The following is a 21658-nucleotide window of genomic DNA, read 5'->3' as shown; positions in this document are numbered from 1 at the left end:
ATAATATTAAATTATATATATAAATTAAAACATATTAAAATATCAGAAAAAAAAAATTGTTATATTGCACTAAAGTCGCCTGACTGTGGTCCAGACCCCACACCCATTATGGGCCCATGGAACGATCGACAAAAGGAAGGCTATTATGGTCATTTCAAGAGTCGAAGGACAATACCGTCTAGTATACAGACAACGGGTACCAAAGTACGACGGAGTGGCCTTTATATAAGGAATTTGAACTCCCGAGAATTCCACGCTCTCAACCGTCGCCAACTCCACATTAAGTTTCCCCACACGGAATACCGAACGCTCCCCTTCCCGGAGAGAGGATGAGGAAGGGAACGACGGCCATGGTGCTTGCCGGAATCTGTTTTCCGGCGACCCTCCTCCTCCTCCTCTTCTACGCCACGGAAGCGCTCGACTTGGCGGACTCGCCGGTTTTCTCCCCGCTTCTCCGTAATTCCTTCTCTCATTCTCTTGTTCGTTTTACTTTCTGCTCATTTCCTTTTCTCGTCGGAAAACCTTCCGTCTCCGATATCGTGTTGCCTATCTTGGGGAGAACGTCACGGCCGTTCATCACCAAGATGGACGGTCGTGCTCCTCTCCACAGAGAATGGAGGTGTTTAGCTTCGAGGGAAATGGTCTCTTCTGTCCTCGACTGTGTGCCGAATCAGTGGAGGACATGATTGTCATTTTTTCGAAATGATTGATATTGACGGATCCGTCCCTTGGTCATCTTGAAATGACAATAGCCGTGTTTGGTTGCACCCACTTATCCAGAAAAGTGGGATGTGTTTGGGAAATTACCGTATAGATGCAATATCCCAACTTATCCCGGTTTCATCGACCACACTACAAGCGTCTCCGAACACTTGGTTATGACAGTGGTTGTGATAGTGTTGAGTGTGTGATCTCACCATTCAAACCGTACTACGTCACGAAGATACGGACACGAACCTTGACACATAACCTGACTCGGTACAAGTTCGAAACACCGAGTGCGCAAGTTTTTTTTTCTGAAAAATAGGGCACAATGGCAAACAGAATTTTTTTTTTATTTCAAAGTATTATTTAAAACTATTATTTACATTTTGAGCGTGTTACATGTGTCACCGTGTCATGTTCGTGTCGTTATGGTGTAGGCCAAAAAATGGCGTGTCCTTGTGACATGGTTTTCCTTAAGGAAATGATGTTGTTTGTATGTGTGTTTTGTTTGCAGATGATGCATGCAAAGGCATAGATTGTGGGAAGGGCAGTTGCAGAGTCACAAGCGACCATATCATTCCCTTCGTGTGTGAGTGCCAAGAGGGTTGGAAAAAATTCATCAACTCAAGCGCTCTTGAGTTCCTGCCCTGCGTCATCCCTAATTGTAAGTATCAACTCTGTCTATGGTACATGTTCTTGAGGGTCATTTGATCAGCTTCGCAAATCTTATAACTTCATTGGCATGTTTTGTTTCTTACCCTTTCGCTCTCTTTCATAGGAAATAAGGCCTCCTTCCTAGAAGGGATGAAACAAACATGTCTATGAGAAATTAAATATGTGGTAGACCCCCATAATAAATACAGAAAAAAAACAACTTTCCATTCAAGATGGGTGTATTACCTTCCCTGGGTAAGCACTTTCCCTCCAAAGTAGCCCTTTCAAAGGAAAGAGGCTTCTGTTGGGTGGGAGTGGGTGTTTGTTATATCCCCACGCAAGGGAAGCTATTTTCCCTTGAATTGGACATTCAGGAGGAAAAGTGCTTCTCCATATAGGGAGGTTTAGACGTATTTTGAACCCATACCAGACCTCATGCTGGGTCGTGGTTCCAGTCAGGAACCTTAATTATGAGTAAGCTGGTAAACGAGCTGAACTAACAGAACAGAAGTTGTTCAAGTGTGGCTCGTTCTTGTGGCAAACGAAGCCGATCTCGAGCTCATGGTGAACCCAAGTTGAATGAGTCGAGCTCCAGCTGGTACCTTTATAAAAAAAAAATACAATTTTCAAAATTGAAAATACAAAATTTGGACTCAACCTACTGAGCACAGCTTAAAGTGGTTCATTTACAAATTAAATACATTGTTTCAAACTTGTGAGCATTAGGATTTGACCTCCAAAACTATAGCTTGCAAGCTCAACATTTCAACCATCTACACTCTTTGGTATATAATATATGTAAACCATATTTATATTTGGCTTGCTGAACCTATTTTTAGAGTTTGAATGAAATCTTTACAAGCCTAGCCACAAGTGGCAAGCCAAAGGGACATGCATCTCTTGTGCTATTGAGATCCGAGCATTCAAAGGCACCCTAAGATATTTACAAAAAAGAAAAGGGATGCTAGAGAAGTCATTTTCTTTGTATCCAAACAGAGGCAAACTCCTTCCACAACTTTTCTTTACAATGAGACCAAAAAGTCTGACAGTTCTTTTTTTTTTTTTGGTGAAAAAGTGATCTGTAAATCAAGAAAATTTCTTGTTTTGACTTTTCATTGTTTGGTAACCATGAAATGAGATTGCAATGGTGGAAGGTTAAGGCCACCAAGGTCAAGTGGGCATGCTTTATTGTTCTGTGTAAATGGGTCCAACTCCAGACTAAGTTGAATTCTGGACCTTCTGGTGGATCTGGAGCAAAGACTGACCAAATGGATCCAGATCCTAGCTATCAGTCTCACTTTTTACTAGATATGATCATTTAAGTATGAGTTTAAAGTAAACTAGACTTTAAACATAAGCGTTCTTTTAATCAGAGGATGGGATCTAAGCATGCAGGCACCCGCCATAGTCACATATTGGGCTGAAATTTGAAATTCTCATGATATTTTTTTGAGAGATATTCGGGATCCAACAAAATCCCCAAAAATATAACAAGGTTATCCAAAATCTCATCTATTTCCAATATGTTGCAATATCATCATTGATTTTTATAGTTTTAAACCCTTTTTAGTGTTCTTATAATTCTTTCATTTGTAGTTTTAAAATTATAAAATACATGGAGATTTTCCTGACATTTTTGTTAAAGAAGAAAGAACTTTCAATTTGTCGTGAGATTTTCCCTACCAAAGATCCGAGGCATGATATGGAAGAGATGGCAACCCTTTTCCTTTATTTTCACGTCACTATTTTTAAGAAATAAAGAGGAGAGAAAATATGGTATAAAGGCTACTTCAAGTTATATATAAAAGCCAAGAAAAAGTAAGAGATGCACAACTGAAAATATAGTAAAGATGCAAGAATTTGCCTAAGCAAAAAAATTCCCCACATACTATTACAAATTTTCTCTCATTTGAAATTACATGAGAAGATTCTAATTTTCACATTTCTGGCAGAACTTGCCTATGTGTGGATGTGAAAATTGATCAAAGGTGTAAAATTGTCTCCGTATGAAAAAAATTTCACTCGCTTGGAATATGAGAAGTTTCTGTTTTGATGTTCATGCAGAGTTTTCCTATCTTTTCCCACTTCCTGATGTAGAGGAAAAATGGAATGGAAATTTGTGAAATATTCAACTAAATTTTGTTACAGTTACATTTTCTCTCGTCTTTGCTTGCTCACAATTGAGAAGTTCATCTCTGTAATTTCAGGCACCGTGGATTTTCATTGCAGTGGAACCTCTGCTCCAGCTCCAGCGCCCCCACACCCACCTTCTTCTCTTTTTGACCGTAAAGTTTCTGTTCCTTATATCCTGATAGTAGATAGCCTGTGCAGCTCTAATGGGCACAAATCACATTATTATAGTCTTATGAAGATAATTAATCATTCAACTTTCATCCACCATTCATTATGTCATGAAACATAGCCATCTGGCATAACTGGGTCATTACTGTATGTGCTTTTCTCACATGCCATCATCATCATCACAAATGTACAGTATCTCAGCACTACTATCATAATCATTGGACGTCGCCATCACTATAGAAGTTTAAATCACCATCCTACACTACAACATCAGAATCCTACAGATCAAAGGTGCCATCATTTTCATGGTAATCATATATCCTGATCTTGCATTTTTATCTCATCAGCCATTACCACCACCATCATTGTCAAGATCATCACCAATAATGCTAGAGAAAGGCTCTCACATAAACCCTACCTTTAAAAGTACATTATCTTTCAGATGCATTTTATTATTAGAATTTTGAATTCATTTGCCTGTAAATTATTAACTAAGAATAAGTTTACATGGTCCAGCATGTACCTACACATACTGTGGAGGAGGGACGTGTGTGAAGACTTCAAATTTAGGGCACAGGTGTGACTGCAGAGAGGGATATGATAACCTTCTGAATGTGACCATCTTCCCCTGCTTCAATGAATGTAAACAATGCTGCTTGTTGCCCCTTGGCTTCTTTATACTCTTCAATGTGATCCTATATTAGTCAAGCATTGTAGGTTTGTGTTCAGTCCTTTGTGACCTTATATCTCAGAGACAGAGGATGCTCAATAGAGATGGCAGTTGCTGGCCGACCGCATGACTGCCCAAGTGTTGAGTATCTGCTGAGATGGATGTCGCTGGTGGTATCACTGCAATGCTGGCTATGTCCTAGTACTACTGTTTTTTGGATGATGTTAGGTGCTTATTTTCCATTTGGTGATATGCTTCAATTTGGGCTGATCCTACAGGTTCTCTTGAAGCTGAGTGCTCAAGTCTTGGACTTGGGAATCAATCATTACCAACAGTCCCACCAGCCAGCAGTCCAGCAAGCAGCAAAGGTGAGTCACACATTTACATTGTTGTATCCTCTATTGCTTTTGCTTTTTCTCGGTGCGTGTGTTCAGCCTGTGCTCATTGAGGAGATGGTGAGTTGTGCACTTTCAGTGCAGCATGTTCATGCTAGTCATGCATAAATTGGTGAATTTGTTGATATCCTCTATGACTGGAAGTTAACAGCTCCCCTGTGTGAGTATGTGTGTGTGTGTGCATCGTGTTGGTGTATGTGTACAATGCCAATTAGTGAAAATTATTAATGTTTCACATTGTTTCAGCTGATTTAGGTTCATCAAGAGGCATAAACTGGATCATTATCTTGGGACTGCTTGGAGTCAGGATTCCTGGGATATAGAGATCATCACTCATGTACAAAATGAGGCTATACACACAAAAAATGGCTTTTATTATTATTGTTATTATTATTGTCATGCCTATTAGTTTATCTTACCAAGCATTTATTCCTTCTTCGGCATTTTTCATGACATATGGAGAACATCTGTCAATTTCATGATAACCAAGAGTTCAATTTTGAAGGTTCAGATCTTGTCCTCATTTTTTAGTCTAAAAAGAAATTGAATTAAAGATCAAAGGTTCAGTAAGAATAACGAGGGGACATCCCAGTTCCTAGGAAGTACGGTAAGGTACAGAGATTCGTTAAACCAACAGAAAGGTAGTAGATCCATGTTTGTCCCTTTCCTATAAATGTCTTTGTCATGTAGGTTAGTTTTGTTCATCATATGCTTCGGTTAGGTCTCGTGTGTTTCTCGAAAGGAACTTAGAAAAAGTTCCTTGTACATAGTTTTGGTGTTTCCGAAACGCATTTAAAACCAAAAGAAATCACAATTATTCTGTGGAAATAACAAAATTTGGGCTCTCAAACCAAATAAAGAAGGATTTCTCAATAAAAGATTCCCAGGAAAAACTTCATAGAGACAAAATATGAAAATTATTAAACAAGGTGGAACGTGGTCCATTTTTGGACTCTGACATGGTTTACCACATTTCAATAATCTAGGTTTTTATTCAATCATGCTGATTTTAGAATTATTATGAATCATGCATACAAGTAAATGCATATACCCATGTCCTCTAAAAGGATGCCACAACCTATTTTCATAAGGACCCTGTTACATGGTACAGACCTTTTCAACAACAGAGAATTTTGACTTTGCTCAGGCTGATATAGTGTTGCAAACGGTTAAGATTCAGGATGGGGCTTTTGTAAATTTAGGCTGTTCCGGATCTGACTTTCCAATGTATTTTCTGATCTGAAAACTGAACCGTTTGCATCCCTAGGCTGATATTATAATTACTGCTAATCAAGTGAATAAATCCATGGCATAAATCTATCCAAACTGCAAGATCCCAATAATGTTCTCACAATTATATATATATATATATATATATATATATATATATATATATATATATATAGAGAGAGAGAGAGAGAGAGAGAGAGAGCCTAATCAAAGATATCAACATTACAACCGGTTCAACAGCCGTTGAAACCGACAAACAAGACAAAGAACACATAAGCCAAAAATAGATATAAAATACAAATAAAAACCGAGGCGATCAGTCTGGATCCGGGGGAGGCCTTAGCGGCAAGTGGCGTTGAAGATCCGGAAGGCATATGCGTAACGATGCGTATACATCCGCCAAAATATAATTTACTAACTTGTTGAAATTAACCGGGGTCTGCCTGAAAATAGCATTGTTGCGCGACATCCAAACGGCCCACCAGGAAGAGAGCAACCAAGTTCTCCAAATGATCTGCCAACTTTTACATCTACGAACTGGTTGGGGTCCCCACAAGAGGTCTACAGCGAAAGACTCCTGGCGCACGGACACGACTGGTTTATTCCAGGTAACCTTAAAGATATCTTGAAAGACCTGACATTCCCAGAATAGGTGCAACGCAGATTCCTCGGCCCTCTCGCAGAGAACACATTTACTCACAATACAGAAACCTATAGACTTAAGGAAGCTATCCGTCTGCACCCGATCATGCAAAATAAGCCAAGCAAGGAAGCGTGTTCTCGGAGGAGGACCTTTGCCCCAGATAATTCTCATATGAAACCGATTCACACCTGCCGGAAGGAGAGAAAGGTAGGTATCTTTAGTGCGGACGGAGCCATTCGGGGTGATCGCTCTACAAAGGAACTGGCTCTGAGCGACATCATCGCCCTCACCACCCCACACAGCAGACCAAGCTTGAATCCACGATCTCCGCAGATGCGAAATGGGCGACCTAATTGCGTGCTGACCCCCAAACAAAGACTCCACTGATCCATATTTAGCCTGAAGGAAATTCGCACAAGGGGACCCCGATTGATGTGCAAGCCAACTTTGCTTAACAACCAGAACAATACTTCTTAACCTAGGGTCTGAAATCCCCAAACCCCCTCTATTCTGCAGTAGCCTTATCGTTTCCCAACCCACAAGGTGATGTTTTTTATTGTTACCTTGCCCAGACCACAGAAACCTGGTCAATACTCTAGAGAGCTTCTTATTTATCCCCACAGGCATAAGGAACATAGACATAATAAATTCTGGCATCGCATTTAAAACATGCTTGATGAGAGTAAGTCTGCCGGCAATCGAGAGGTAGGAGGCTTGCCAAGTCGAAATTTTAGTCTGAACCTTTTGGAGAGTGGCGTTCCAAGCAACTGATGGAATCCGTGAGAGCTGAAGCGGCAGACCAAGGTAGGAGAAGAAATTATCCGAAGTGGCACACTGAAAGATCTTCTGCCCAATGGCCTGCATATGCGGAGGAACATTGATCATGGACATGCAACACTTATCATTGTTTAGCGAGAGGCCCGACATCGATAGGAAGAAGAGGATGATGAGCCTGACTCTTAACATCTGTTCGATGGATCCAACGCCGAACACAATCATATCATCTGCGTAAGTAAGAATATTGCTCTGAAACTCCTGAACTCCTAGTGGCTTAATAAAACCACACCCCACAGCCCTCTTGAGCAAGACTACAATGCCTTCAGAAACGACGTTAAAAAGCAGAGGGGACAAGGGGCATCATTGCCGAATACCACGCCCAACCTTGAATTGCTTACCACAGGCCCCATTAATCTGAATTTGGGATTGTGCATTAGTGACCAACTCACGCACCCAGCTAGAAAAGCGCCGACCAAATCCAAAGTTCTCCAACATGTGAAAGAGAAAAGGCCAGTGCACCGAGTCATACGCTTTGTGGAAGTCAAGTTTAAGAGTAAAGAACGGCCTCCCACTGGACTTCATAGAGTGAACCACCTCTGTGGCCAAAATAAATGAATGTTGCAGCCGTCTATGGGGAATGAAGGCAAATTGAGCATCTGAAAAGATCTGATTAGCGACAGATCGCATCCTGGTAGCCAATACCTTGGCGATGATCCGATAGATTCCCCCTAAGACCGAGATAGGACGGTACCGCGCTATGTCCACCGACGTAGCATCTTTCGGAATAAGAGATACAATGGCCAGATGATAGATAGATGGTAACCGACTGTTGCGGTGGAACTCAGCGAACATACTCAGAATATCACCCTTAACACACGTCCAAAAGGTGCGATAGAAGTCCACAGGATAACCATCAAAACCAGAGGCTTTCCACCCGGACAAAGCTGTAACTGCCGCAAATATTTCCTCTTCTGAAAAGGGCACTTGCAAAGACTTGGATAACGCATGGTCGAAGCAACGAATGAAGTTCGTACCCATCGACCCACCAGCCGAGGGGTTTCTGGCATAAAGCTTGATGAAGAAATCAGTCACCGCTGGTAGAACCTGATCCCCATAGTGGTAAACACCTTCAATGCATATGGAAGGGATGGCATGCCTCCGATGCCTATGAGAGGCAACAGAGTGAAAAAAACGAGTATTTTCGTCACCCGCTTTAAGCCAAATAGCACGAGACCGCTGCCTCCACCGGATCTCCTCTTTCATGCGCCACGACCGTAAAAGCAGAGTCAGCTCTGCAGATCTAGCATTCAGGCAGGCAATACCTAAGTTCGACATGGAGGCTGAGTCTGAGAGAGACTGGTGGATCGACGACAGCTCACGCTCCCAATCCTCTATATGCTGAAATTTACTGATATGCCTCGAGATAAGCCATGATTTAATTGCTCGAGCCAAGCGGCGACACTTAACCACACAACGAGTAGCCGCCCTAGCTGCGGTGCACGAGCCACACCAAGATAGACGGACTACAGACTCAAAATCTGGCTCCGTGATCCACCATTGCTCAAATCTGAATTTGATGTGGCGGGAAAAAACATGCCCCCATCGGATGACCAACTGACTATGGTCAGAGACAGATGGAGGGAGAAGACAACAAGAGAGGTCATGTAGCGAGGCCAGCAGAACAGGAGAGACGAGAACACGGTCAAGCAAGCGGTAGCATGGGCGAGCGCGACGATTGGACCAAGAGAAAGCTTCACCATGATGCGGAACAGAATACAGTTGGTTCGATTGAATGAAACTTTGGAACCCAAGCATAGAAGCCGAGCAGGAGATGGGATTACTCGAGTCGGAGGAGGACAACAGACAGTTGAAATCACCCATGATGAGGTGCTGGTCCCCGAAAGACAGAAGGATCCTATTCAGGTCCTCCCAAAACTCCTCTCGACGGCTCGGGCGGTGCGGACCGTACACCATGGTGACCACTGCTGGCATCGGCTTAGCTGGAAGGGGAATGGCGACGGATAGAGAAAACGTGCCTTTATCCAGCTGATAGACTCCAAGGGACGGCCTCCCAAGGACAAGGATACCACCTGCAAATAGCAACGATGGCTTGAAGAAAGAAACTGCGTCACGCCAGATCTCAGATACTACTGAGCGACAAACCTCTGCCATCTTGGTTTCACAAATAGCGACAAGATCAGGGTTTTCCTGTCGGATCCAACTAGCAAGGAACATGCGTTTTTGGGGGCAATTCAAGCCCCTGATATTCCAGCATAGAATCTTCATGTCAATAAATCAGGAAATCCCCGCGGAGAGCGGATCCGCGCCGAACGCCTTGGAGATACCCCAACCTGAGATGCAGAGACCTTCGAAGACCGTCGCCTACCCCTAAGTGAGGCGCCCTCTCGCCCCGACCGAGAGCTCTCTCCGATCGTCGACGAGGACAGCGCGGAGACTGGAGGAGGATCAAAAGCACCAACGTCCACCAACGGCAAATCCTCAAAGATAGCAGCGAACGACTCCTCCATCATGACAGAGATGTTGTGTAATTGCAACTGAGAGAGCGATAGATGAAGACGCTGAGCTGCTACGTCCACTGAACAACCCAAAAAAGAATATAGGTGGTTGCATTGAGAATACTGATCGACCACTGAAGACGCTTGCTGAACGGAAGGAACATCTTGCCCACCGAAACCTGACTCCCTGAGTGGATGTAGCACGATAGGAGATGAGTGTGGTCCAACTGCTGCGAAGGAAGGGGGTGTAGGGATGAAACTGCATGGAATTCGACATAACGGATAGGGGCAGCAACGATCACCGATAGCCGACACCACGAACGAGGACCCCTGTACGAGCAAGCAACGTATACTAGGCGGGGCCAGATCACCATGCAGACGCCGATAGGAAATCCCCACAGATACTACACATGTCGAGACCTGAGTCGATGACCGAGGCAAGCACACCCGACCAGAGCAAACCTCGATAGAAGGAGAGACGCCAAAGCCCCTAGCCCTAGAAGCCACCGAGACGCCAAGGCCCAGAGCTCTCGTTGCCACTAAAAGCAAGGATGCATCGCACCAATCAACCAGTCTCGGATCCCTCAAAAACCAGTTGGGGGGCAATCGAAGCCTAACAGACCTGATAACATCGCCATACCCCCCCGCAAACGAGCCCACTGCCTCGAGACAACTCATCAATAGGGAGTGAAACAAAAGGATGATAGTCGCAAACACCACCCCCCAGACATGCCCCAGCTGCCCAAGCACCTCGGGGCGGCCCCCAAAGGCACCAATCCATACCGGCTCTCGAGTCCCTCAAAAGATAGGCGACGAAATCTGACAACAGCATGGGAACTGAACGGGGCAGATAAAAACTGCATGCAGGCCCCAAGAAAGGCCGGATAGTACGCTGCAACATATAAGCCGACACACGAAACAGAGGACCATCATGGAAAAGACCCACGGGCGATATAGCCTTGAAAGACGAGCGGATAGCGTTCCGCGACCCCTCAGAGATCTCAGCTTGGCACGAGAGCCTAGCAACGACCGAAGACGGCGCCGCCAAGGCCAAAGATAGCAACGACCCTCGAGCGACGCTAAACCCCCGCACCCTCCCATTGCAAGAACACCTAGCACGAGGGCGAGGGAAAGCGAAGGGGCAACCCACCATTCTCCTGGCCTCAAAGATGCCTCGGGTAACAGAGAAAGGGTTAGCAAAGGAAAAAAGACGCCTGCTAGGAGAGCTCATAACACCCTCAAATCCCACTGAGCACCTAGGCGACCTCCCAAACTTGCAAGAAACACAGAAAGGAGATCCCGAACATCCGGCGGCGTCACACGATGGCGCAAAGACATGCAAAGTATCGCATGATCCAGGGGGGGCGAATTGTGCTAGATGATCACCTTGCCGGACCCGACTCGAACCAAGCATAAATCGCTTACCCATGAACGACATCGGGCATGACAGCGGCATACGCGTTGGCACCCAAAAAGACCCGATCTTGATGGCCAGGACGGAAGATGAGGGGTTCTGCAGTTCGGCAACTCTCACCCAAAGCGAGAAGGAGGCCTTGCACCGTGAGCTCTTAACCTTGGACGGAACCCGATCGCAAGGAGGAGGCTGGCTGATAGCACTAGAGCGCCTGCATACCGGGTGACGCCTGGAGCGAAAGGGCGAGGCACAATGAAGGCATGTGTGACGCTTACGAAAATTTAGCGCCAAACAAGCGGCACACCACCAGTCACCCGGCTTAGCCTGAAGGAGACGCGAACCAGAAATGCTTCTTGAGAAGGACCGTTGCCAAGAAGGCGAAACCTCCTGCCAACCGTGGGAGCTGCCTGAACACGGAGAGCAATGGTAGAAAAAAGGAGCTCGAAGACGAGCACCAATGGAGCAAGCCCTTAGTGCTTCAACCCTGACGGCCCGCATGAAGCTACGAACGTCTCGAGGAAACAACGACCCGGAGGCCAGACAAGACGCCAACACCTCCGAAAGCGAAATAAACAAACGGAACGATAGGCGGAATGGGAGGGCAACAAGGACGCCTCGACGACGCAAGGCAAAAGCGAGCCCCCATTCGTTCAAGGCCTCTAGGATTGAAGACAGGGCTAGCTGGTTGGACCGCAGAGAGAGTGAGGGGCATAAGCCCCAGACGAAGGGGGAAGGTGATGGCATTGAGCCAGGCACAGAAAGTTCACGCGAACCTCATCCCAGAAGAGATGAGAGAGAGAGCGGACAAAGATAGAAATGTAGCAAAGATTGAAAGAGAGAGGTCGAGATGTAAAAAAAATCTTACATAGAGGGTCTCTGTGGTTGTGGCTGGTGGGAAACCTCAGCGAGACACAGATCGATGGCACTGCACGAGTGGCTGCGGCCTGGTGGGCGACGGCTTCGGAAGACCAAAACCTCGACCGATGGTACGAGAGGCGAGGGGGAGGTCTGTCTGAAGGAAGATCAAGCAATCGGTCCTTACGTCTGGGAGGGAGATGAAGCCTCCAGGGCCCGTTGGACAGAATCAAAATCAGCCCCCGTTGGACAGAATCAAAATCAGCAAATGGGAGCAGGATACGAACAAAACTGGCAGAGGACTATTAGAGGAGCAGCAGAGAGAGAGGATGGAGGCCGCAGCAGAGGACTATTTGATGAGCAACAGACCAAATGGAGGAGGGGTGTTTAGGGGTTCAGGGACAAACAGGGAATGGATTGGTCAGGTAGCTAGGGTTGCAGTGGCGGAGGGGTGGGGGTTATCGGTGGGTAGCGAGGGTTTGAGTGGCGGAGGATGTTGGTGGGTAGCGGGTGTTTCAGTGGCGGGAGTTTTAGAGAGAGAGAGAGAGGCAAAGCTAGTGATATCAATGTACATAATACAGGAAATATAGATGCTAATAATGTTCTTTCAACATCATGGCAACAATGTCTATCCTATTTCCATCTTAAACAAATTGATGAAGATGCCTACAGTTCACCGTCATATCCTATTTGACGTGCATGCAATGGTGGGCCGAAGATGGGGTTGCCTGTTGCCAAGCTTTGGACTTGCTGAAGCCGTTTTTCAAATGTAACATGGATTTGTTCAATTATCTGAAGGTCGAATTCTCTAAGACCTATAACCCTGTATGAAATCTGAATTGCTGATGAAATGAAATGTTTTTGCTCTCCATTGCATACTCATGGATGCAAGCATGGAAGAGAACAATTAGGATGTTTTACACGAAAGAGTTGTTTTTTCTACTTTCTCAGTGTCTCAGTAAAATCTCTAAACACCAAGCTGAAGTGATGTTTACCATTCATGGAAGGATACCGTTGGTAAATGCATTGCCAGTCTAGGTGTCATTTGTTCTTCACATTCTCTTCTGGTTTGTTTTGGTCATCAACTGTAAATGTTCAAAAGACCAATGTTAAATATATTGCCATCTAGGGGTCTGTTGTCCTTCACATTCCCTTCTTGTTTATGTTGGATATCAACTCTAAAACCAAAAAACATCAAGAGCTGCAACTTGGCAGAACACCGAGCTTCACATCCAGAAGTAGTAGTGTTGTTTCATTTTCTTTTAGTTGGTTCCTCCATACTTGCACATAGAAGCACGACACCTTTTCTAAAAGAGAAGGCCCTCTCTTTCAGGAAATAGTTGTAGTATTAGTAGCATCAGCAGCAGGAGTAGTTTGTGATCGAAGATAGAAACTTATTCACCAAAAAGATCCAAATAGTGAAAAGGATATGAAAAACTGTGAAATACCCAAATTGATAAAAGAAAATTGCAGGGTAAATGGCGATACCCAATTGCCCTGCTAAATTACAAAAATGCCACTAGAACACAGAGTCAGTTTAGTCACTGAACAGCCAACAAGAAGCAACAAGCCAATTTCCCCCGTCGATTCAACTCTTTCCAATCACTCCCACCTTCCTCAATTGAACTGACCCCAGAACAACAACATTGAAGAAAAACGAGAAAAAGGGCATTACCCAAATCGAATTCCTGGCCAAATTCTCACTTGGTCTTGACAGAAACCCCAGTGGCCCCGGCAATGATGACAGCGGTGGCCATGTCGAGGAAGAGCCCGTGCTCTACGATGCCCTCGAGCCCGCCGATCTCCGCCGCGGCGGCGCGGGAGTCGCGGATGGGTGTCTCGAAGAAGAGATCGACAATGTAGTTCGAATTATCGGTCACATAGGGCTTCCAGTCCCCCGATTCAGACATCCTCAGCTTGGCCTCGCAACCCTCTGTTATACCAACCTGGTGAAAATTGGATTTCTGAAAAGAGATTTCAAGCCTAGAGGCACGTTCTTAAGATCGCTATCTTTAGAACTTCAATCGCCCCACTCCGGAAATTCCGAAGATGCGAAAAAGGGTTTTGTTACGACTGAGTTCCCAGGATACAACTAGGCTTGAACCTCAAGAGAGTCACTGCTTTGCAAGAACAGATGACCTCTACCACACATGAACTCTGCAAGCCAAACCGAGAAGAAAGAAAGGAGAAAACTGGAGAGTCAGAGATTCTGATGATTTTCAAAAGGCGAAAATAGAAGAATTTATAGACTTTTAGAGAGGCCAAAACGTTTTGCGATAAATGAGATTAATGGCCATAAATCTAACGGTTTGAAAATAGGACAAAAAGATACCTGAACGGTCACCCTCCTTTGACTGTTAATCAAAGGCCTCCAAAACTGTCAAACAGTCACAAAGCGCCTTAAACTCAATATAAATGATATTAAAACTTTTCAAACGGCCAGATATCTCAAAACCAAAAATTCAAAACGGATATTTGTGCCTCATATGCACCTCGCACCGCTGCGAGCGTGCAAAGTGCGCCATCAAAACGCCACATTACGCCTCAAGCGCCTCAAGCACCCTTGCGCGCGTGCGCGCGAACGGCGCGTCCATTGCTGCACGATGCGCAGCAACGTCCGCAAGCCACCCATGGACACAAGGCTTACCAAAGTAAAGAATAGAGAACAAAGTCTGTATTTAAACAACTAGAAAAACTGATTTCTCTTAGATATGGGACTAAACTTTTTAAAACATTGTTAGTGGAAAGAAATCATCAATTTTAAAACTTTCCTAACAATCCCCCACTAGTTTTAAAATATATTTGGCTTGCATAGAAACTTATGCATCAGTGAGAGTGTCTGCATGACTTGAACCCCCACTATTTGAAAGAAAACCTAAATTAACCAAGGTGCTAAGTGGACTTACCTTGAACTTAGCTCCTTATATTGTTAACGGAGTTTTCAATCATATATAGGTTTCCAAAAGTTCGATTGTGTGGATTTCATGTTGGCACATTTAGAGCCTTGTGCTTTCCTAGATTCATGAGTGCTCTAGAGAATTGCCAATTCTCATAAGAAACGGCTCACATTTCTACACTCATATAGGTGAGTTTGTGTAGGTGTACTGTAACACACACCTTAGCCTTAAGGCCTACAAACTCATTAAGAGCTATTAGCTCAACCCTCATATTAGTTACAGCTCATGAGCACACATCAGTAATGGGCTTACATAAATATGCTCAATATCTGTCATTCACCAATTTGTTTCCCATTGAACCTATGCATGTGGGATCTCCAGCGCTCTAGGTTGGGTATCCTTAGGTGATGACTTAATTGGCTTAATTCCCATTCCCCTCGATGTTTTATTGATGACATCTCTCGAAAGGCCTTTCGTAAATGGATCTGCCAAATTTTGACATGACTTCACATATTTCAATGAAATAATATTGTCATCAATCATTTGTCTTATAAAACTGTGTCTTAGACTAATATGTCTAGACTTCCCATTGTATTTCATATTACCTGCTTTACATATAGCTGATTGGCTATCACAAAACATTAAAATAGCAGGTATAGGCTTCTCACCTAGTGGAATATCCACTAGCATATTCTTAAGCCATTCAGCTTCTCTACAAGCAGATGCCAAAACAATAAACTCAGATTCCATTGTAGAATGAGTTATACAGGTCTGTTTCTTAGACCCCCATGCAATTGCTCCTCCTCCAAGGGTAAAAACCCAATCACTCGTAGACTTGGAATCTTCAAAGTCAGTATTCCAACTTGCATCACTATACCCTTCAATAACAGCGGGAAGCTCGGTATAGTGAATTCCATAGTCTAAAGTATGCTTTAGATATCTAAGAATCATGTTCACTGCATTCCAGTGTTGATGACCAGGATTATTAGTGTATCTACACACTTTACTCATTGCATAGGCAATGTCAGGCCTTGTGCAGTTCATTGCATACATAAGGCTACCTACAACACTGGCATATTTTAATTGTTGAACACTAGCACCATCATTAGGAGTCAATTTCATATTTGGATCATATGGGGTGCATGTTGGTGAACTATTAAGATATCCATACTTTGTAAGAATTTTCTCAATATAATGTGATTGACATAATACAATGCCATGTTGATTTCTTATAATTTTGATTCCTAAAATAACATCTGCAACCCCCAAGTCTTTCATACAAAACAAGGAAGATAAAAATCTTTTTGTTTGATTTATGCATTCACTATTGTTACCCAAAATAAGCATATCATCAACATATAAACAAATAATAATAATTGAGCTACTATCTACTTTACTGTAGACACATTTATCCGCATCATGAATTTTAAAACCATTATGCACAAGAGAACTATCAAATTTTTCATGCCATTGCTTAGGGGCTTGCTTTAATCCATATAAGGATTTCTCAAGTTTGCAAACTTTGCGCTCTTGCCCTAGCACTATAAAACCTTCAGGTTGCTCCATATATATCTCTTCATCTAATTCTCCATTCAAAAAGGCCATTTTCACGTCCATTTGATGGATTTGAAGCTTATATATGACAACCATGGCAATCAGAATTCTAATAGTAGATATTCTGGTTACAGGAGAAAAAGTATCAAAATAATCAATACCTTCTTTTTGTTTAAAGCCTTTTGCAACCAAACGTGCTTTAAATTTATCTATTGTACCATCAGCTTTTAATTTCTTTTTGAAAATCCATTTGCAGCCAATAGTTTTGCAACCAACTGGTAAATCCACTAATTTCCAAACATTATTAGACATAATTGATTCTATTTCATCATTAATAGCTTCTCTCCAAAAGGCAGCATCTTGAGAATACATAGCCTCTTGAAAAGACACAGGATCATTCTCAATTAGATATGTATAAAAGTAGAACCAAAATTAGTTGATTTTCTAATGCGTTTACTGAGTCTAACTTCAGTTTCTGGTTCATCAACACATTCATTAGAATATTCAATCATGTCATTTACAGGAAGTTCATCTACTATAATCCGGTTGCCATCAAGAAGAGAATCAAATGCATTTTTATGTTCTATGAAAGATGCATCTCTAGATTCTACAATCACATCATTAACAATGTCCAGAAATCTATATGCTTTACTATGTTCATCATACCCAACAAATGCACATTTAAATGCTTTAGGTTCAACCTTCTTCCTTTTATTTTCTGGAATTTTAACATATGCTAAACAACCCCAAACATGAAAATAACTCAGATTAGGTTTCTTACCAAAACACAATTCATAAGGTGATTTATCAGATTTGGAACAAGGAACTCGATTAAGAATATAACAAGCAGAAAGTATAGCCTCTCCCCATAAGTTGGAATGCAAACCCGTATTAAGAAGCATAGCATTCATCATTTCTACAAGTGTTCTGTTTTTCCTTTCTGCTACTCAATTTTGTTCAGGAGTTCTAGGTGCTGAAGTTTGATGGATAATGCCATTATCTCCACAGAATTTATCAAATTCTTCTCCTAAGTATTCACCTCCTCTATTTGTTCTTAAATGTACAATATTTGTTTTAAACCTACTTTGTACTTCAGCAAGATAAAGAAGAAATTTGGAAAATGCTTCAGATTTATGTTTCATCAAATAAACATAACAAAATTTCGAGTAATCATCTATAAAGGTAATGAAGTACCTATTGCCACCACGACTTAAAACATTATCCATCGTACACACATCAGAATGCACTAATTCAAGCAATTTATAATTCTTTTCTACACTAGGAAACGGGAGTCTAGTTAACTTAGTTTGAATGCATGTCTCACACTTATGTTTATGTTCTATTCTAACATGACAAGGAAGAAGACCAAAGTTATTCATATTATGAATGCAACGAGAATTTATATGTCCTAATCTTGAATGCCAAAGAAAATAGGAGTCAACCATATAAACTGAAGTAGTAGCTTCATTTATGCTCATCTTGAACATACCACCAGTGGCAAACCCTTTTCCTACAAAGATTTTTCCTTTGGTCACAGTTACAATCCCAGACTCAATAACAATCTTAAAACCATTTCGTGACAGGAGATCTGCAGAGATTAAATTTTTTCGAACTTCTGGAGCATAGTGGACATTCTCAAGTGTTAGGACTTTCTCGGAGGTGAACTTAATTTCCACACTCCCTTTTCCCAGCACTTTAGTTGAGAAAGAGTTTCTCATAAAGAGATTGCATCCCTCCCCCACTACTTCATACGACTTGAACAAGTTCCTGTCGTTTGCCACATGAACAGTGCTTCCAGTATCCAGGTACCAGTCCTTATTTGCAGCAACCATAAAGGTTTCAGAGATTACAGCAACAAGCCTCTTCTCTGACTCATTTGGCTTAGGACCAGTCCTCTTCCGTTCTCTGCACTCTCTAGCAAAATGGCCAAACTTGCCACAAACATAACAACTAATTTTCTTTTTATCAGTTGGCTTTTTCCCTTTCACAAAATTCTTTTTGATTTTCTGGGTTTTCATGATTTTGCCACCCTTGTTACTAACAAAGTTCACTTTAGGATAACCTTCTTTAGGACTCGAATTCTTTTTGTCATGAAGACGAGTCTCTTCCTCAATTCGGATGTCCTTAAGAAGGCCATCTAAAGTGATTTTCTCATTTTTATGTTTTAGGTGATTCCTATATTCTTTCCAGAAATCTGGCAGCTTCCCAATTATGACAGCAACTTGGAAGTCATCATCAAGATACATACCTTCTCCTTTGATCTTATAGGCCAGTATTTGCATCTCATGAATTTGAGCAAGTATAGGCTTATCATCAACAATAGAAAAATTAACATACTGATCTACGATAAACCTTTTGTTACCAGCATCTTCTGCATTGTACTTGATCTCAAGAGCATTCCACAACTCTCCAGCCAACTCCAATGGTGAATACAGGTCAAAGAGTGAATCGGCTAAAGTGTTCAGGATATGCGCTTTGCATCTGTAGTTGTCAGTATGCCACTTCTCTCGCTCTTTCTTCTGTTCTTCTGTCTCAACTTCTCCAGCAACGACAGTGAGACAGGGCTTTTTGAGGACATAGTCGATATGCAGCTCGGACAGCAAGAACGATACCTTTGATTGCCACCGCTTGAAGTTTGACCCATCAAATCGATCGAGTTTTTCAAGGTCACGGCTAAGCAGATTGATGGAGTTGGATGTCGAACCAGAGGCCATAATTGAAGTTCTAAAATTGTTATACCAACCTGGTGAAAATTGGATTTATGAAAAGAGATTTCAAGCCTAGAGGCACGTTCTTAAGATCACTATCTTTAGAACTTCAATCGCCCCACTCCAGAAATTCCGAAGATGCGAAAAAGGGTTTTGTTACGACTGAGTTCCCAGGATACAACTAGGCTTGAACCTCAAGAGAGTCACTGCTTCGCAAGAACATATGACCTCTACCACACATGAACTCTGCAAGCCAAACCGAGAAGAAAGAAAGGAGAAAACTGGAGAGTCAGAGATTCTGATGATTTTCAAAAGGCGAAAATAGAACAATTTATAGACTTGTAGAGAGGCCAAAACGTTTTGCGATAAATAAGATTAATGGCCATAAATCTAACGGTTTGAAAATAGGACAAAAAGATACCTGAACGGTCACCCTCCTTTGACTGTTAATCAAAGGCCTCCAAAATTGTCCAACAGTCACAAAGCGCCTTAAACTCAATATAAATGATATTAAAACTTTTCAAACAGCCAGATATCTCAAAACCAAAAATTCAAAACGGATATTTGTGCCTCATATGCACCTCGCACCGCTGCGAGCGTGCGAAGTGCAAAGTGCGCCATCAAAATGCCACATTGCGCTTCAAGCGCCCTTGCGCACGCACGCGCGCGCGCACGCGTGCGCGCGAACGGCGCGTCCGTTGCTGCACGATGCGCAGCAATGTTCGCAAGCCACCCATGGACACAAGGCTTACCAAAGTAAAGAATAGAGAACAAAGTCTGTATTTAAACAACTAGAAAAACTGATTTCTCTTAGATATGGGACTAAACTTTTTAAAACATTGTTAGTTGAAAGAAATCATCAATTTTAAAACTTTCCTAACACCCTCCTCCTTGAATATCTCCTTGAGCCGGTTGAGGTTGTAGCGCCAGCAGAAGGGGACGACCTCGATGGGGACGGCGAGGCGGCTGCCGCCGAGGCCGTCCACGAGCTTCGAGTCGTCAACGACGACGACGAAGCGGTCAGAGGCGGCCTCGACCATCTTCTCGCGGAGGAGCGCACCGCCGCGGCCCTTGACGAGGTTGAGCTCGGGGTTGACCTCGTCGGCGCCGTCTATGGCAAGGTCGAGGCGGGGTGGTCGTCGAGGACGGAGAGGGGGATGCCGAGGGAGGCAGCCTGCTCGGCGGTGCGCTTCGAGGTGGGGACGCCGACGATGTCGGTGAGCTCGCTGCGGGCGAGGAGGTCGCCGAGCTTTGCCACCACGAAGGCGGCGGTGGAGCCCGTGCCGAGGCCGACCACCATCCTGCTCTCGACGTAGCCCACCGCTTTGTCGGCGGCCAGGCGCTTCAGGTCGTCCTGGGAGAGGGAGGCACGAATCGTTGTGATGGGTCTCCTTGTTGATGATGATGATGGTGATAGAGATGAAGAAGGTGATAAGGAGGAGGGAAGGAGGGAGCGAAAGAAGGTGAGAGAAGAGGAGGAGGTGGTGGCAGTGGTGGAGATGAATGAGAGGGATGCCATGATGGTGGCGGTGGTGATAGGATTGGTTGGTGGGTGGGAGGATGAATTGATGATGAGGGGATGAAAGGTTAAGGGGGGGAAGAAGGGAAGGTTGGGTGGTTGGGATCTGGGTTGGGGTTGGACTGTTGGGAGGGAGGTACTGCCTGGAAGGTGAGCTGAGGCATGCGACATGGACACGATGATAGGACACGGGGCACGATGTTTTGTTTTCTTTTTTTCTTTGTGTAGCTTTTGAGGGGATAAGACGCGGGAGCAAAGTTATATATATATATACGCGCGAGATCCATTTGGGTCTCAAATGAATCCAAATCCCAATCTACTCAAGTGAGATCAATTTGGGTCTCAATTGGATCCAAACCCTATCTCAGCGTATTTTAAACCCTTATATGGGTCAAAACTCTATCAAAACCCATTCAGGTTGGCCCTTTCAACTCGATTCATACATAGATCCATATTGAGCAAATCTAAAGTCTCAAAACTCATAATAAATTTGTTTTAGTTTGGATCTTCTCTCGGGTCCAAACTCAACAATTCAACTTTGAATTGGGTTCACCAACTAGATTCAATCCTGAACACATGGGTTATCAATTTGGATCTCCACTGAGATTCAGATCTAAATATTTCATAAATTCTCAATTAAATGCCAGATAATCTAAATAAATCTTAGAAAAATTATGGATATTACAACACTACTTGCACATGTAGTTGAGTCTTTCTCTTCATTTCTTCTAGCTTTTCTTTTATCTTTGGCACTACAACGATTGACATATGTTGCTCGATAATCTTTTTTTTTTTTTAAGTTTCATCAACATGAGACAAA

General features: G+C 43.3%; 1 protein-coding gene and 1 pseudogene across 1 annotated transcript; one reads left to right on the top strand and one right to left on the bottom strand.

Annotated features, from left to right (window-relative positions):
- The first annotated feature begins 299 nt into the window (after positions 1–299).
- Positions 300–5193, top strand: LOC149831622 (uncharacterized). The gene is made up of 6 exons (XM_090012150.1): positions 300–456; positions 1220–1369; positions 3567–3644; positions 4177–4302; positions 4609–4698; positions 4972–5193. The coding sequence occupies exons 1-6, from the start codon at positions 330–332 to the stop codon at positions 5046–5048; spliced, it is 648 nt and encodes a 215-aa protein (XP_089868276.1). The 5' UTR covers positions 300–329; the 3' UTR covers positions 5049–5193.
- Positions 5194–13860: 8667 nt separating this feature from the next.
- Positions 13861–20838, bottom strand: LOC149831621 (putative ribose-5-phosphate isomerase 3, chloroplastic; annotated as a pseudogene).
- Between the last annotated feature and the right edge of the window lie 820 nt (positions 20839–21658).

The sequence above is a fragment of the Nuphar pumila genome, chromosome 7, assembly GCF_984573655.1.
Source record: "Nuphar pumila chromosome 7, dmNupPumi1.hap1.1, whole genome shotgun sequence".
Taxonomy (NCBI): Eukaryota; Viridiplantae; Streptophyta; class Magnoliopsida; order Nymphaeales; family Nymphaeaceae; genus Nuphar; species Nuphar pumila.
This window is presented reverse-complemented; position numbering and strand designations above follow the sequence as displayed.